Source organism: Sylvia atricapilla, chromosome 14 (assembly GCF_009819655.1).
Source record: "Sylvia atricapilla isolate bSylAtr1 chromosome 14, bSylAtr1.pri, whole genome shotgun sequence".
Taxonomy (NCBI): Eukaryota; Metazoa; Chordata; class Aves; order Passeriformes; family Sylviidae; genus Sylvia; species Sylvia atricapilla.
Genome location: NC_089153.1, coordinates 377,911 through 396,555, shown reverse-complemented (window position 1 = coordinate 396,555; position 18,645 = coordinate 377,911). Strand labels below are relative to the sequence as shown.

At 41.7% G+C, this 18,645-nt stretch overlaps 1 protein-coding gene across 1 annotated transcript; it reads right to left on the bottom strand.

The window, feature by feature from the left end:
• Positions 1-2,584: 2,584 nt before the first annotated feature.
• On the bottom strand, positions 2,585-16,817 carry LOC136367331 (Kv channel-interacting protein 1). The gene is made up of 7 exons (XM_066328845.1): positions 16,689-16,817; positions 10,333-10,402; positions 8,846-8,916; positions 7,023-7,130; positions 5,990-6,094; positions 5,378-5,440; positions 2,585-3,117 (listed from the first exon to the last, which is right to left on the bottom strand). Exons 1-7 carry the CDS (start codon positions 16,788-16,790, stop codon positions 3,070-3,072), a joined length of 567 nt encoding a protein of 188 aa, XP_066184942.1. The 5' UTR covers positions 16,791-16,817; the 3' UTR covers positions 2,585-3,069.
• Positions 16,818-18,645: the final 1,828 nt, after the last annotated feature.

The window sequence follows — 18,645 nt, the reverse complement described above, 5'->3', positions numbered from 1 at the left end:
AAGCCCTATTTATGAGCAAGCAGAGGCTTGGCAAGTTTACAGTAGAGTAATGTTCACAGAAAACATGAAAAACAAACCCAAAGCCATTTCCATGCACAGAGCAGCTTTCTCACAGTCACTGATGTCTCACCTGCTGGCTGGAGCACACCTGCCATGGACAGATGCTGCTGATGGAAAACGCAGAGGCCTTCTATGCACTGGTGTATCCCAGCCTCTGGTTGTAACAATGGGATCAGGGACAAGCAGTGGGATCGGGGAAATAACTGGGTCTGCAATGGCAAGAACTCTGCCACAGATAGATTCTGCAATCTGAGCTTTGAGAAAACACAGCTGTGGGTGACACTTTGCAAGTCTTCCTGTCTAAGCTACTGTGGGCTTCAGGTGAAGCACGGAGCTCAACCCAGGGCTGAACATCAGGAGTGCGTGGGAAGGGTTTGACTCTGGTGGGATCCAAATCAAAGCTTGTTATCCTCTAAGGGCAGACTCGGTGTAGCTGTCAGTATCTCCCTCTCTACCTGTCAGTATCTCCCTCTCTGCCTGACTCACCCTCATTGTTCCTGGCAATGAAAAGCAGGCACAGTGGAACAGCAAAGGAGATGGCAGGGCCAGTACTGGTACCCTGATTTCAGCAATGCATGTCAACATGCACTGACAGTGACACTAGCTGTTTGCTGCTGAGCTGGAGCCACACTCAAGAAAAAGCTGTGACAGCCCTGGTGACAAAGGCAGCCCCCACAGAACTGTTGCCAACAGGGCAAGGAAACACAGCTAAGGCCAAATTCATCACAATAACTCTAGAAATTAATTTAGCTTCAGGGACTATGGCACCATGCAACTAATATCTTCTTTTGAAAAGGTTACATTCCAAACATTTCTGTCTGTATGTGCCATCTCATAAGCGCCCTTGAAGCAAGACTATTAGAGGAAAAAGGCACTGTGCTAGCCTGATCCAAGTCCTTAATTTCCATTGCCCTGACCACTTCTCCCTCTGCTGAAGTGAACTGCTCAGAAAATTAGACAAAGCAGTTTTGAGGGAAAACCTAGTAGTTATATTAAATTCTGTAATTTGCTAAAGTGAATGCAAGAAGGATCAAGAAGGAATGGTAAACACAGTAATGGAACACAGTAAACTGCTTATTATTATTTCAGCTGCAGCTGATGTCTTTACCAAGTGCCTGTTAAATAAAGCTTAAATGATAATACCCAGCAACTGGAGGAGAGAAACTCCCACAGCATGGCCTCCCTCCTGCAAATCCCAGCCCTTCAACAGAGCGGCTACATCATTGCTGGGAGGAATTAATTAATGGTATTTGTATGAAAGGCAATAAACAGGATGGACTAAGGTGTCATTACTGCAGACATGTAACTTCACTTAAACAGCACTGTTGATGACAAGGGGACAGCTTAAAGAAATAAAGCCTACACAGGAGTGTATGGAGGAGCCCAGCAAAATGGGGAAAATGCCCCATCTTGGGGAATTTGCATTATCATTATACTAGGACTGATCAGACCTACTTCTGTAATCAGGAATGCCTTAACAGCTGAAATTTTTATAAAATTAGGGCTACAGAAGGGAGGCATTCTATGCATTCTGTACTATAAAAACCTTCTACTTGCATAATTTTTAAAATATATCTTCAGTGCTAACAGTTTGTCTGTAATATAGTATGTGATACAATAAAAATAGATGCTTACTGGATGGGAGGGATGCAGCACTATGTCAGGGACTGTCCCATCTGTGTGGTTTGAGCAGCTGGAAAAGTTGGCTGTTTCCTCCTTCTCTTTGCTTCTCAGCCACTGTCTGCCTGGAGATGGCAATGGCATTCTGGTGGGTCAGCTTTCCTAAGAGGCTTCTTCACAGAAGGCTCTGACATTCCTCAGCTGACAAATCATCCAACCTTGGTGTAAAGTTTCCACATGAACTTTTCTGTTTTATTAATTAAAAAAACAAGCCCCTAAACCAATGGAACTTGTACAAGGCATGCTACCATCTTGTAGAAAAAAAATATGGGCCTGGCAGCTGATTCTGAGGCTAATAACAATTCAAGAGCTCCCAATCAAATGTGTTGGGCACTTTGTGGGTGCCAAGGTCTGTATATTGAAACACAGCTGCATCTTTGTTCTTCACTAAGTCAAACAAGAAAGCTTAAATAAATCTATAAAGGGGGCAAAAGCTTACTATAACGTCCAGTGATGAACCTAGGAAGTGTGTGTCAAACTACAGCAAAAAGACCAGAGCACATGGCCATGGTGCTGCTGAGATGCACAGTGGAGTATCACCTGGTATCCCTGGGACTCAACAGGAGGCTGGGACCAGAGCAGGTGCTCATCTTTCCGTACCAGCCCTTACACACCTGCCAGGTCTCTTGGCAACTTTTCATTCCTGAATTGGATTTGTTCTGTACTTTTATATTAATATGTGCAACATTTTCTACTCCTTTCTGGCTCACCCTGTCATGAAGATCACCTGGTTAATATGTTCAGGAAGAATTCCACTAAAGTCAGCATGGTGGCACCAGTGCATGTGAGAGGATAAGCAGGATCTCTGCAGATCCCTGAAGGATACTAGCTACATGGGCTGTTTAATGTCCCAGGTACATTGACTGTTCATTTTTTCACAGACTGCCTTGGTAGATTGGGGTTTTGTCAAAGCAGATTAACGGCAAGGCATCCACAGAACATTGTGCTGAACGGAGGTGTGGACTGAGCTGTTACTTGCAATAGATGACTGAATAGCTATCAACATGTGCTATCATAGGGAATTAAGCTTGCTAGATTGAAAGCAGAACTTGTGCCTAGAAAACAATTCTCTGTATTACTCATTGAACTTCGAGCAGCAGTTCTCTCTTGTAGGGATTTATTAAAATATTCACATGCTTCCAAAATGAAACAAAGGTCCGCCAGCATCTTCTGGGGAGAAGAGGTGGGATCGGTTGCATTCAGTTGCCATTTGGTTGGATATATCATACAAAATCTCACACACGGGACATGGCTCAATTGTAAAATCTTTCACACAGAAAGGAGATCTTTGTTACACAGAAGTCTCAGACTCCTCCAGTGCTCGTCTGGTTACATGACATTCTCAAAGAGCTGTAAGGATCGCATGATATTGTCGTCCTGAAAGCAAGGAGAAGATATTTCCATGAAACCGGCATGGACAAGCAGAATTCATAACTCTGCCTTGGCACCAGGGAGCTCTGCAGCTCCTCCTGCAGGCAGCAGCCTTGCTCTGGAAATGCTTTCCCCCTCTGTGAGCTGGGGCTGGTTCAGTGCCCAGGCCTGATTCAGCACAACAGCTGGCTTGTGCTTCAGCCCTGGGTTGGTTTGAGGCACACCAAGCACAGGGTCTTCTCCTGAGCCTGATGTCCAGCACAGACTGTGCCAGGCAGGGCACTGTGTTGGTGCCTGTGTTCAACTCTCAGATGCCCCTGACCCTGGGTGCACAAACGTGGTCTTGGATAATGTGCTCCACAAGTCCAAATGGAATGGCAGGTTTTAAACCAACAAACCAACTGCCTTGGGAGAGCACTTCCTGCCAGAAATTCCAGCTCAAATCCCAAACACATGCAATCTGTGCAACCACAGCCTCTCCAAGGTTCCTAGAGCCAAATGAGAAAGTTACAGACAGACACAAGGGAAATCCTGGATTATTTCTCCTAAACTATTGGAATTTTACTTCAAGATAAGAACCAAGTTCATATACAAAAACATAATGATGGTTTCCCCCTCACAGGAATTCAGTTATTCCAAAAGTTAGAACAGCTGTTTGCCTGTAACATGAAAACAATTTTCCATATTGAGCAGCTTAAAAGATCTATTGCACTGCATTCCTCAGTTATTTTGTGAGTCTGCATCATCCCTGTCAGTGCTCACTCAGTGGGTACAAGGCATCATCTGGAATGGGAGGCAAATCACTCTTTCCAGGGTCATGCCACAGCTTCACTGTCCACAGAGCTACCACAATGGCACAGGTGAGCACTGCTGCACACTTTGGTTTCTTTTTCATAAAGATAAAAAGAATAAATCTTGGTGTTGCAGGGCTTGCTCCTGCCTGCCAGGAAACAGCAGCTGATGGTACATCAGCCTGCCCAGCTCGCAGTGCCAGGATGGCAGCAGAAATGGGAACAGAGAAGTAAAACTCTAACAGTTACAGGTAAAGTAAAGCTGCTTCAATACTGAGACCATTGATCATGCACACACCTACAGGTAAGTTAAGAATGTGAAGAATAATACACAACACAAATGGTCAAATAAAGATGGTGCCAAAAATAAGCCAAACAATCAGGAGGGACCAAGAATGAAGTAACTGAAAAACATTAGTCTTCTATTATGCATCTGCTAAACAAGGATTTTGCTGTCTGAAGTCCCTGACTGAGACTGGGTGTAGCGAGAGCCAGGTTTGACACCAAACCAGCAGAAGCCAGCCCAGTCCTCCACAGTGAGCACCTTCCCCTTGCTCAGTGATAGAGGAGCTCTCTGCTGCAGAACTGGAAAGAATTTTCTAGGCAACATAAAATGCATAGAAGGTCCAATATGCAATTCTGTGCACCAATGTAAACATTCCTCAAGGCAAGAGGTTGCCTTTTACACCATTATTGTACTGGTCAAATATTAGAGATACTCCTGAGTGAATATTCACACAATCAAGTTCTAAGACAACAGATATTAGGAAATTGCATGTTAATGCAGATGCTTCTTTGTGCCAGTCCTAAAAATACCAACAAAAACTTATCACACCCAACCTCATATATGGTATTTGCAAGAGGGGGCTTACTTCCAAAACAGAGGAAAAATTGAAATCACTGCTATGATGACAGCATTTTCTTTTAATGTTTGACCATGAAAACATCAACTGCTTTTATAACTCAGTGCTATAATTGCAAGAATTTGAGACATCTTTGATTCTGGGCAGCTCCAGTAGTGGTACTTGAAAATGACATCTGGGGCAGCAGCACACAGAGACAGCAGCAGACTCTCAAAATGAAGGAAAAAAACCAAAACAAAACCAAACCAACAAAACCCCAAAACTACGCAAGACAGTTAAGAGCTTTCTCTACAGTTGTCTGCTTGTCTGTAGAATCCGGTACTGCAGTCCACTCAGGAAAATAATAGCACTGGTCCAAGCACTGCACATGAAGATATCATCTCCCATATTCTGCCTAACCCTACCTCACTATTGAGTCACAGGCTTCTCAGGGCATCACAGACTCAGTCTTGAAGCTGTTTTGGTTTGGTTGCTTTTTTTTTTTTTTTTTCATAGAGCAAACAAAACCCAAGATCCTGAGAAGCATCTTGTTTTAAATAGAGTTTATCCAAAGGGACACAAATTATGTGACACAAGATAGAGCTTTCCTTGCAGTTATTATTTAGTCCTTACCTCCTGACATGATTCAATAAACTCATCTAGAGTTACAACTCCGTCTTTGTTTTTATCCATTTTCTGCAAAATAAAATAATGTAAAAATTAGTTTACATTGGTAACACTATTGTTACAGTACAGTATCTTGATGCAACCTGAATAAAGCTGGGCACTTTAAAAGTGTAGCCCATAGACTCAGTGCTGAATTGGCCAACTGCTAAGGACTTGTTTACTTTGGGATTTGGAGCACTTTTGAGGTCATCTCTAACTGCTTTCTTGACACACACCAGAACCTCTGTCCTTATTCCATCATTTATTTATTCACTGCCTGACCAACCCCAAACCACATTCCTATCAGTCTTTAGGACAGTTGAGAGAAGCAGCACAGAAGAACTGCAACACATGCAAAGGCTTCAGACTTACTGGATGTGGCATATCTCAAGACAAAGGGTCAGCCTGAGACCAGACAGATACCTTTGGAGCCAGGAAATCAGCAGGCATTGCAATGTAGGCTGAGTGGTTGCTAGGGTTTATTTTGGAATATATAACGAGGTATAGACTCAACTGTACAGGTAAGTCTATCAGTGCATAGCTTAAGTGTTAAGAAAAACCCATCAAAAACCCAGGTACCTGGAAAAACACTTCTACATGCTGCCTTGGTGCATCTTCCTTGAGCACTGGATATGTGTATTTTCCCATCATATCATAAATTGCCTTTACGATATCCATCATTTCCTGCCATGGCAGAATGCCAGAAAAAGCACAAAAAGGAAATTAAGAGAATGAGAGCCCATTTCTGTCTTGTACTGCCCTATTCTTCACCCTTCTTTATGACAAACCAGTACCTGGAATGCCTGTGCATGATCACGGAAACAGATGTGCCAGACACACAAACATTCTGTAGAAAGAATTGCTTCTTTCTGCCCCTGCTGTGCCACATGCTCCCAGTGCTTCCTCCCCTGGCCTGGTTCTGACACAGCAAGTGCTGGGAGCAAGGGCTGTGGTCAGCTCTGCACTGTGGGCACCAACTCTGTCCCAAGGGCCTCCTCCAGGACCAGGGATTCACAGCTGGAACTGGGAATCTGGTCCCTCACCTTGCACAAATTGCCTCTCAGCTCTATGACCAGTGGCAGCAACTGCAAACCCACCAGGGATTCACAGTGGGTTAGAGCAGACTAAGATATATTTGACACATATTCAAGGTCACCATGCTCAAAACCAAGGCTTCCCATAATGGGAGCAAGCAATACCAGATAAGAAGATAAAAACAGATTACAATGCAGGATTTGGGAGTGGTGCTGGAGGCTTGTACTGCTTCAGATGACCCCCACAGTATCTCCCCATGCAGAAAGCAAGCCCTTGAGCCTCAGTCACCAAGTACTGCTACCATCACCCTCCCCTTCACAAAGGTTATGTGGCTCAGAGCTGTAATCAGCATTTTGCTCCTGACTAACACAACTCATTAGAGACACTATAATATATGAAAATATGTCTGGAAAAACATGCAATAAAATCATTGTGCACTTTGCTTAGACATAGACAAATGCTTGAGTCCACTCTGATTGCATTTAATTAGCTGCATGTAAAATTAATTGTGTTCTGCAACAAAACCAAATCAACTCTCCCTTCCAAAATCAACCACATTTGTCAGGAACAGCCTTACCTCCTTGTTTATATAGCCATCCTTATTTATGTCATACAGATTAAATGTCCATCTCAGCTTTTCATGAACAGTTCCCCGTAGCAGAATGGACAACGCCATCACAAAATCCTAGTTTGGGGCAAAGAGAGGTGTGAATTCTCATAATATCCTTTTCTAAGTCACCCTCTTTATACAATGCCAGTCAAAATATTTATCTTTTTAGGATGGAGCATGTGCTTATCAACCTCTTCTGGCTCCCTTTTCCAAAAAAGTGCCCTCTCTGACTGAACTCAATAGTTGAAGCATTCACTGTGATGTCTGCTTTTTAAGAGCACTGCCAGATCCTCCAGTGGCCTTTCTCCTCCCTGCTGCTAGGAGCTGTCACTCAGATTGCTACCACTTGGTTAAACACAGCTGGACTGAGCCTGTGGAAGTAGAAGCTGATGCTTTCTTATCTGCAGATCGAGGTACTGGCAAAGAAGGGAGAAAATCCAATCTGAGAGATAAGCTCCTCTGACGCAGACTCTAAGGGAGCCTTAGATTTTGTTGTCTGGCAAAATCTGCCAGACTTGACCAGATGTGATTCCCACCACTAATTACACAGTGTGGCACACATAATTTTAATTGGTTTTCTCACACATAATTTTAATTGGTTTTCTTTGCTTACAATAAAGTTACTGTTTCTGATAACTGTGATTTATTAATTATACTGCATGGTGGCTCAGGCACCGAGATTAGCATGGCTACAGTGGATTTTTAGCACAGACAGACCTTCAGGCAAACAGAGCTATACAGCTCCTGATAACTCATTTAATATCTTAAGTCACTTCCATGGGCTGTGCATGGGGCAGTCCAGCACTGCTTAGAATTAGAAACCTCTGCTCCTTTTTGCCAAGTCTCCAAGGAATTTGAATTTGTTGAACAATACAAAAAAAGGGACAAAATTCTCCTTTCTGACAACCAGTTAAGAGACAGATCTACCAGGAATGAAAGTTCAGCACTTTCTAGGTTTGGTTGTGGTTTTTGTTTTCTTTATATATTTTTTTTTTGTTTGTTTTTTTGGTTGGTTTTTGTTTTTGATTGTTTGTTTGTTATTTAACAGCATTTTTCTGTTCTCAGTCTGTTTAGTTTTCTGAACACCTTTAACTACTAACGAGCTGCCCCATTCAAACCTCCCACTGAAGCCCTTGCCACAGAGACACACAGATACATATGGAAATACCCCCATTGAACATTTAATGAATGAGCACATTTCCCAGTCTTACCTGGAAATTACCAGAGGTTTTGGCCATTTGAAAGCAAAGGCAAGACTGCCTATGATTTGTAGTTTTTTAGGAGTTTCATAGTCTTCAAAACTATGAAGGTCATGCTCCAGAAGTCTACGACTTAATCTATCCATTTGCTGCACTCCTACAGCTCTGAGGTGAGTGTGACAGGAGGTTGTATGTAGCCACTACAACACACCTTTTAGTTAAAGGGTGCATTTAGTTTTCAAGTACCTGAGATGCTTGTTCAGCACATCAAGCAATGCACGATGACTGCAGATGACAATATAACAAGTACCCTCTATCCCTTATCTCATTTCACATGGGACTCTCCTCAGGCACTCTTCTCTGCTGCAGAAACCTCTGATTCTGACTAGCACAATCTAGATCTTTCTTTACGGACATGGAACAGCATCTGCATAAACTAAAGCAAACCAAATGTGAAAACATTGACTGACTTTAGACTGAAATCTGTAACCCTTAATCCAACAAGTCCTACTACTTTGCAATGAAGACTGGACAGAAAAGGTTAAAACCCACAAAATTGAGAAAGTGGCATGGAAGATGCAAAGCAATCACCTCAAACTTCACGGAGCCATTCTGTGCAGTGTCGAAGGCATTGAAGAGGTAATGTGCATACATGCTGGCATCTGAAAGGCACAAAGGGCAGGGACAGCAGCTCATCATGCACTGATGGCTCTAAACAAGTCATGAACTTATTTTCTTTCTGTATATAACTCAGTCCTGAAACATTTCCAGATATTCTATGAACCAGTAAATGCTATCATGGACTTGCAAAATCCTGCCATCCTCCCTTACAACTGCCTTGAAATGCAAAAGCTTTTATTACAGTAGAAATTATTTGGAGAAATAATTTGAGGCAGAAAGAAAGAGCATAAAATCCCCAATCATCCCAGAGTGTCTCTAACTCACATGGTGGGAGACACAGCAAAAATACCAAAGAGTAACTTCAGTCTGCAGCATCCTTTCTCTACCTTTTTGTTTTGTGGAAGATGAAGCAGAGACCCCCCCCAAGGAATGCCCAACTCCAGACAGGTCTTGCTCCAGTTACTTGAGTTTTACCCGCTGCTGGAGAGTAATCTCACCTATAGGCATATTTTTGTCCTTAAACTGCTGGATTTAGAAAATCACAACAGGAAATCATCAAGTTCATACTGAAATTTAATGCAATTTTTTAATATGTGTACATCTTTGAGGTCACATGGGTTATAAAACATAAGCATAATGTGTTTTATTTTGACATTTAGCTGAAAAAACACTTACTTGTTAATGACCTTCTCTAGATAAATTCACATGGACACAAACACCCTTGCAGATGTGTTCTGCAGCTACTACAATGGGATATTCTGGAAAGCCTCAAATACTTATCTTTTGCTAAAAAAGCCACTTAAATTACTCACTTCTTTCAATTTGAGAGCAGCATCTCAACAGAACATATCCAGTTTGAATATACAGATTATTGAAGTTTTTAAAAGGCAAGAACATGTATTATTTGTGAGATTCAATACAATACCTTAATATGCCCATTCATGACATGGCCCTGTCTTAGTCACATAAACACCAAAATGATCATTTCAGGTAGCCAGGAGTTTACTTAATCAATTAAAAACTGCTTTAAGAATTTTTAGGAGGCTTTGATTAATTTTCAGGCCAAAAAGAAGTCTGAGACTCTCCTGTGCTAGACACTACATGCCCAGCAGTCCAACAGCGGGGAAGCAAAGACACACTGAGAAGCAATTCCCCTTTCTGCCAACAGAAAGAACAGAACAAAGCATCAAACCCCACTTTCTATTTTGGATTGGGAAATAGAGCTGAAGAGCTGACACTGAGGGGCAATCTTTATTCGTGTTTTTCTATGTGAAATAGCTGTTCAAAGGGCCTAAATTTTTATTACCTTGAGGTTTGTGTTTCTGTCTAAAACCCCTCAAAGCTTCAGCTCAATTCTCATTTCTTGCACAGATGATCTGCAGCAGTTTTGCAGCCAGCTGGCAGTAGGCAATGTTAGGGCTTCAAGAACCATGACATGCACAAAGCATTCCACTTACCTCCATGAGGAAAAAACTGTGCATAGATCTGTTTGAATGTTTCTTCATTAACAACCCCACTAGGACATTCCTGTTGGAAAACAAACAAAAAAACCCCACAAAAAAACAAAACCAAAAACAAACAAACAAAACAAACCAACCAACCAAACAAAACACACAGAAAAAAAAAAAAAAAAAAAAGAGAGAGAGAGAGAAAGAGAATAAAGTAAAACACAGGTTTGTAAAGGTTCATTTGCAAAACCCTACAAGCCCAAAAAGAGCAATGAAACAAATCACCTTTCTGTTCTCACAGTGCTCTGCATGCACAGGTTGTGCAGCTGGAGAAATTGAAGTAATTCAGACTGCAGTTTCATCTTAAGCATCTCAGAAAGCTGGTTCACCATTAGTAACACTTCTAACTGTGTTTTCAGCAGTTTCATTGCTGTTTTATAGAATGACCTAGAAAGGCAGCTCATGCCTTCTGTCATACAAAACTTTCATCTAATAATTACAAATAAAATTCATGACAGTTAACACCTCCCTGTGTAATGCCTTCACAGATATGAACCCATTAGCCCTCAGCAGCAGACTGTAGCCAGAAGCCTTACTCCAGATCCACAGAGGTGAACAGTCGATAGCACACTAGTAAATACTTAGAAACAAAACTCAATAATAAACACACCCTCACCAGCTCAGTGCTGCTATACCATACATTACAGGGTGTTGGGCAATGCCATCTAACCATGTGATATTTTCAGTTACAGAAAATACTTCCCAGTTGATGGCACTATTCCTCAAATTTCTCTATCAACCAATTTTGAAAACGAAACCAGAGCAAATCAATAAAATAACCACAGCACTCAGCCTTTTTAACAGAGCACAGAAAAGTCAGCTTCCTCCCACACTCAGAGCCACTGATCAATAGAGAACCTGGGGTCTGTGTCCTGCTGCAGCGCTGGCTGCACTCAGCCATTTAATTCCCCAAACTCCCATCAGGGAGGGAGGAGGGAGCAAGAGGACTGTCCCTGCTGGTAGGATGTGCTGGAGATGGATTATCTGAGCAGGCTCACTCTCTCACAAAACTCACAGAGCTGGCACATACAGCCTGGCTTGATGCTTATACTGAGCTCAAAGGCAAACTTGGGATCAAGAAAGTTCCTCTGTTCCTGGCACTATACTCACTCCATGCATCCCTCTCTGCCTCTCTCTGTCATGCTTGATCCCTGCCTCATTTTAACACAGGTCCTTCAGCTGGGAACTTCACAAAATATAACTATTTGCACAAGGAACCACCAGCTTTTCATTCTTGGAACCTGACTCCTACTACCGTGCCTGATAGTCCTGAACTGCTGTTTAGATAGAGCGAGCAAACAGTCAATCTGACAACTTTTATATATGCCATTTGTAATTTTGTATGTTGCAATGTTCCTAGTTAGATGAGTATTCTCAAACTGTTCCAAAGCTCCTCATGAAATATCCATTGCCTGGTTTCCTTATCATGAGAAAAATGGTTACTTTTAACGCAGAATTCATCAAAGGAAAATAATTAAATAGGAGCTAACAGCTACCAAATAAGTCTCCCAAGTATTTCCTAAACATTGATGTTTTGTGAAGCTTGTAAGCTAATGTACATTAAATAATCTGATATTTATTTATTGTATCTTTTAATCATTGATCAGATCCAGAACTGTATTCACAGCCATTCTTGAGCAGAAGTGTTCTCCTTGGTCACTCAGGTGCTGTTGCTGCAAGATCATACAGGGCCCCTCAAAGAGTATTTTACCAAATTGTCATTCTTTTTAAAAACAAGCCTGGCACAACTGGCCAGTCCTTTCCAGCACAGTGCTACACTGATATTTATTTCCTTCTCTTCTCATGATAACACAGCTGTTACATTCTCTAAGAACCACAACTTCACCTGTTGAAAGACGGTTTGTAGATGAGGGACTGATCATTCCTTTCTCTATGTTTCCCATAACTACAGAGTCCCTGAGGTCCCCTTCCCTCTGTTTATTACCAGAGATGGGCACATGCCTGCTGCTGCTGCTACCTGTGCTCTCTCACAGGGGCAAGGGCTATCCTAGTAGTTTTAGCCATTGGGCCTGCTTAATTGTCTGAATTTCCACATGATCCTTATTGCTTCTGATGATCCACCTGGAAACCAAATGAAAGTTTGCATCATAGCTCTAGGAGTGCTAGGGAGAGACAGCACTGACATTGATCAGCCCATTTAGCTCTCTGTAACTGGATTGCTTTCAGACACATATGCTACGACCAATTCATTTGCAGTTAATTGATCACAATTTTTGTTTTGTATGAGCCAAATAATGCTCAAGAGGCCTCATTAGTGCTGTAGTACTACTTAATTCTGCTGACTAGAAAGAAATCTCTCTTGTGAAACAGAGCAGGTGATCCTAAATTCCACTTAAGTTAATAAAGAAAAAGAAAAACTTCAAGAAAAAATTCTTGTCAGTAAGAAAAACACAGTCGTTCACTGTAGTATTCATAAGGCTTTCCTTTGATAGCAGGGTTTTAGGTTAACATCTCTCATTTCCTTAACCTGTGAATTCTTTGGTAAAAATATTTTATTTGGTAAAAATATTTTATTTGGTAAAAATACCAAACCATGAACTTTTTTTTTTTTTTTTTGGTATTGTTGTCAAGCACAGAACAAATCCCTCATTTTCCCAGGGCTAACCATCAAGCTCTGGCAGCATGAACTGTGCATCTGAACTTACCCTCTTCTTTTAATTCACTAAACCAAAAAGGAGCTGAATCCACATAAAAACCAAACACATCAACCCATAAAACCAAAAGGAAAATAAAATAGCAGTTGCATTTTTTTCCCCTGCTGGAATCAGAAGTAAACTCCACTGATTGATTTCAGAGATGTGCAAAGCAGAGGTGCAGGGACCACAGGAGAACTGAGCATGATGTGCTTGTCAGACCCTCTTCAGTTCACTTGGCCAGAACATGAGGATGAGAACCCAGGGGTCACATTTTGCTAAATTAGATGTAGCATGTTAGCTGACCACACACAAACCCACAATCCAGATTTGCATGTCTCAGCACTCAGACATCCTGTGTAGTTTGCTGCTCTATGCTCTCCCACTCTGGAGATATTTTGGGGATTACTAGGGTATCAGAACATTTCTCCCTTGTTTATACTGCTTGCTTTAATCTCTACAGTCCTGCTTTGTTACAAATCTCATACTACACTTCATTACAGATTTGCTAAAATAATGACACTAAAGCAAGGTCAGGATGTCTCCAGCAGCCCCTCAGTTACTTGGATCGTCTGTTTCCTGATTTAGTATTAAGAAATTATCCACTGCAGCTAACAAATATTTCCCCTAACAGCACAAATCCCCCCAAACTGAGCAAAAAATCCCACAAAACCTGTTCCTTTAAATCCATGTACTCGACTCCAAAGAATGCAAGCCATTAGAAACATGGCCAAAGGGGAAGATCCTGAATTACCGAGCTCAAATCTCTGTATTGTTTGTCCCTTCATTAGACATAAATTTACCAATTTTAATAATAAAAATACTTCCTTGCTTTCCTCCCTGCAATTCCATAACTGCTCACTTTACTCTTCTGGAGGGCAGAAACTTGCTTCCAGTTCCAGCCTATGCCTACTCATGGCCATTCTGTTCCTCTGCCAATATTGCCGTTGAGCTCAAAAAACAGACAGAAGGTATCACATTTTCTTTTGTTGTAGCAAGGCAAGACCCACCAGAGGCTCTGCTGGGCTTGCCTGTAACTTTGCTTTTGTAGAATCCCAACCAAATATATGGGACCAAACACCTCATATTGGTCTGGCTCGAGTCTGACCGCAGCTAACAGAGAGGTACAAAGGACACCATTCACATAAAGCAGAATCCTGGGGGCAGAGGCAACTGCTAAGATAAATGTGAACTCTTGGTCCTAGAACCAAGAAATGCTAGAAGGTGGCACCCTCTCACAGCTGAAAAGGCAAGCTGAAGGCAAAGAGAGGGGACATTTGGCCAGGCAGCAATAATACAGGCCTGGTTAGAGTGCTCAGCTTCTCTGGAGATGAATTTATTGGCAGCTTCCATCAGTCTGGGGCAAAACCACCAGACCAGACCTAGTGACACCCTGGGTAAAGACTGAGACAATTTGGAGAGAGGTGGTAACAGAATTCAGAGACAAAGAAAGAACAGTTTAAAGGTACTGAGAACTAGGATTCTGGTCAGACAGGCACTAGTCCAGAGGCCAGCCTAGGCTGGGCTGAGCTGCTTTTGGAGGAACACCATCCCTGCTCCTGCACACCAAATCCTCTGCAGCCAGGGCCTCAATCCCTCTGTGCCCAACACAAGTTTTTGCAAATGGCTCTGTGATTATCCAGGTGTTGCTTTGTGATTAAAAAGAACCTGTGCAATAATCACTGAGAGCAAGCAATAAGTATAAGCCAGAGAGGAAAATGACTGTATTCCCACAGGAATTTTGAATCTCCAGATGGCACTGTAACATCATCCCAAGGAACAGATGGTTTGGTACAATAGCAAACCTGGTAACAGATGAGCCAGCTTGTCTCCTGTGCATAATTACTCATTCCATTGAAACCAGGATTTGGAGGCTACCAGTATAAAAGCTGCACTTTCATGTCAATTTAAACCTTAAATATGAAACTTTGTATATATTGTGGGCAGATCAGCTGGATAAAAACAGCCTGCTTTGTCCTAATAGTCAGATATAAACCAAGACCTTGTCATCACTGCCAATTAAAACCAAGACCTTCAGTGATGTCCTAGGTTTACATCACAAGTTAAATGCCCTTGTCTGCCACTACTGCCCTGGGAGGTAATGCCTCCGTAGTGCTAAGTGCTAGCAGAATTGAGAAGGGCAGGGGGTGAACGTCCTGTGTGCTGAGAGTGCTCCAAGTCTGCCTCACTGGTTTGCATCTGCGGCTGCAAATCCCCCCCAAGCACGGAGCAGAGCTCTCCTACACAGGATTCCCACCCAACAGCAATACAGAAGGCACTGTAGAGATCTTAGCTAAACAGGGTTTAACCTTCCTCTGTAGGCAGTCATATCATGTCGAGGTATTAACCTGCCAAGCTCTGTCTCAAAAGCCATGTGATTTCCTGAGGGCTGGCAAAAGCATGAGGAGATCACTGTTCAATTAGGCAACTTCACATGTGAAATGACTTCCGGTGTGCAGCAAATGCTGCACAAATATGCCACACGCACCAAACAAAAATACAGAAGGTTGAGCTGTGCTTTGGCCCGCTTGGATGAGCAGTGAAATCAAGGGTGAAACCACCAGACACCTTGGAAAAGTCAAATATGCACTGGAAATGTGATCTGTTCAAATTTCAAAAATCTGCCAAAAAGAAAGGTCTCAAAGTCCCACAGGTTCCTCAGAACTGCCTGTATTTAAGGTAGCTCAGCCTTCTTTTTTACAAGTTTTTACCCAACAGACTTGACAGAGAAATGTCAGCATTTTGCTGTGATGGTCTCTGAATGCTAGAGCTGTCCTGCAAGAGAATATAAAAAACATTCTGTGTTTATTGAGCCAGCTTGATTTTGACCTGTTAATCATCATTAAAACATCAGCTGGCACAAACCACCTGGGTGACTAAATCCTGACCCTCAGGCAAACACGTAATGAGTACTCAATCTTCAAGGTCTATGAAGCATCTGCTCCATGTAGCTTCAACATTCCCCATCCATTTCTCCTGATTGTGAGGAGCCCCTGAGAGGCAGCAGTAGAGCCAGGCTCTGGCTCTGGGTTCCCAGGGAGCCTGGCTGGAACAGTGGCTCACAAGGCTGGGCACAGAGCTGCTCTGCACATCCAGTCATGCCAGCTGGTACTGCTGCCTGCTTGCCCGGAAATCTGCAGCCTCTCTCTGGTCTCCTCAGTCTTAATACACATTCAACTTTTGATTTCACTTTGCCTCCTGCCATGCCAGCCTTATTCCTTACTTAAGCAGGACCCTTATGTCCTAAAATGCTCTACAAAGACCCTACTACAAGAGCAAGATTTCTGTAGCTAGAGAAGGGATGAAATCTCCATCTGGGAGATGACAAGGCTTGAATAAGTTGCCATAAAAACATTTTCAGGTTATCTTCAAGTACTGGCACAGCTGAGAAAATTGAAATGTGCTTGCTGACATTTGGGGAACAAGTTTAATGAGACCATTATGTGCTGAATATTCATCTAAACCCAGTTTTAGGCAGATTGCAGTGTCATAAATATTAGCTGGAGAGGCAGATTGTGCTCATTTTGCTGTGGTAAGGGAGATCTAATACAAAACTACTAATGCTTAGCAAGGGAATAATAAAATCAAGCTGAGCAGTTGAGGCTGGTAGGGACATACATATTAGATTGTTCATTACAGTACTGTTCTTACATTTTTAAATCCTCTGTAAAGAACTTGAAGTTCTCTTTTAGTGAAATTGGTTTGTGCTTCAAGCTGTTCCAGTCCCTCGGGTCTATGGCACACTGTTGTCATTTCTAATTCATCTTCAATTTTATCTGAAAGAGAAGACAGGAAAATATTTATTTTGGTTATCTTTGCTCTTTTAACAACACGGATAGGACAGACTGAATTTCAAGAGCAACAGATCAAAAAGAAACCACCAACAGAACTGATCTGTGTAACTGTTTTCAACCTCATGAAACAAAAATAAAAGCCACAGGAGTAAAGCAATAGCTCACATTTCTTCCTGAACTGCCAATTAGCTGCCCATTCACAAAATCAAAATGGTGGCAAGAGCAGCAGGGCAGTAGCAAACACATTGCTCCAAAAGGCAACCACAGACATTTCATACCTAAATATTGAAACAATGTGGAAGAATGGTACTTCCAAAGTACTGGCTTTAGACAAAGCTGTGCAAATATACCTGAGAGAGCAGAAGTGCTCAGGCATATCAGACAATGACCTAATACTGAGGGTAAATAGTGAGGGAAACTTCTCTGTGTGCTAACCAAAAAGTTTGCTCTAGAGATGCTGAAGGTCACTTTAGTCCTAGGAGAAATTCAAATTTTGTCCACAGTTGCAGAATCTGTAATGAATTCAGCCTGAATTTTTAAGGACTTTTTGGGGAAAGAGATAAGAAATGAAAAAACACTTCCATGCATTTTATTCAAGAACGTTCTTCTAAAAGGAAGAAACATGTCCTGAATTACCACAACCTCACTTTTTTTTGATGCATGTTTTCCCCTGTCAAGTCCATCCCTCATCAGTGTACGCAGTGCCTAAATATATAGATACTTAGTGTCTATCAATGTGAGATTCTCTGAACTTCAAGGAGCAGATCCAGCCTTCAGATGACAAGAAAATCCAACCCACACCCAAAAGTTGTTTGGCATAAAAGCAAACACTCCCCTTATTGTCAAAACTGCACAATTCATGCCTTGTAAAAACATTTCAGGTTATTTGGCTCAATCATAATATACTATTTCTACAATTAAATCAACAATTTTACTTGTAAATCTACAAGTAAATCAACAATTAAAAAAAGAATTTGCAAGGAAATAGAGTCATTAATATTGTGGTTTAGGTTTGCTTATCTGAGTCACGGCACCATTTATGTGGTGGTTTTACAATTGCCAAATTTGTTTGCTAACTGAGAGATAGGATTTTGGGGAAAAATAGCAAAAGCAGGCTCAACTTAGAAGCAAAACCAGATAGATTTTATTAACATATACTAAGAGAGAAAAATAAGAAAAGAAAAAAAAAAACCCCAAATTAATTTCTAAAACCAACCCTTTCTCCCATTACAAACTGTTCATTTTCTACAAACAATGTAAAGAGGCAAAACTCATAACCCTAGGTCAGTACCACCTATGAAACAGTTTTTTTATTCAGTCTTTGAGAGAGAGAAGCCACTCGTGTGGTATGGTAACTTTCACACAAAAAAGCAGCCTGCACAGGAAAATCTGCATTTGTGGAACTTACCATATCACCTAGCCTTTCCCATGACTACCTATGGGCCATGGATTTCACAAGTTGAGGTGGTACTTTTTAAAAATGAGCTGTTTCAAAAAAACCCAAAGGATCTTTTTTTTTTTTTTTAAAAAAAAAAAAAAAGCAAAGGATCTTTTTCAACTCAGGGAACAGAGATGGTCTTCTCACTTCTTCACTGCCAGAGGGCTTCTTCTCACCTCTCTCTGTTCAACCTCTCATGAGGGCACAAAAATGTTCACTCAGTTCATCCAGAGACCTTTGCTCAAATCCACAAATCATCTCTCTAATCTATATTTTCCACGATTTAAAAGATTATCCTGTTACTAAAACCCATAGGAGATTTTCAGCCTAGAACCACAGCAACTCATCATCTCTACCACTTAAAAGTCACTCTCCC

Excerpts from the sequence above, each read along its gene's own strand:
- LOC136367331 (XM_066328845.1), bottom strand. The coding sequence starts at position 16,790 with ATGACAACAGTGTGCCATAGACCCGAGGGACTGGAACAGCTTGAAGCA. Across the intron at positions 10,403-16,688 it reads TTTACAGAGGATTTAAAAAT|GAATGTCCTAGTGGGGTTGT; the intron begins GTAAGAACAGTA and ends GTTTTCCAACAG. Across the intron at positions 3,118-5,377 it reads TTATTGAATCATGTCAGGAG|GACGACAATATCATGCGATC; the intron begins GTAAGGACTAAA and ends CCTTGCTTTCAG.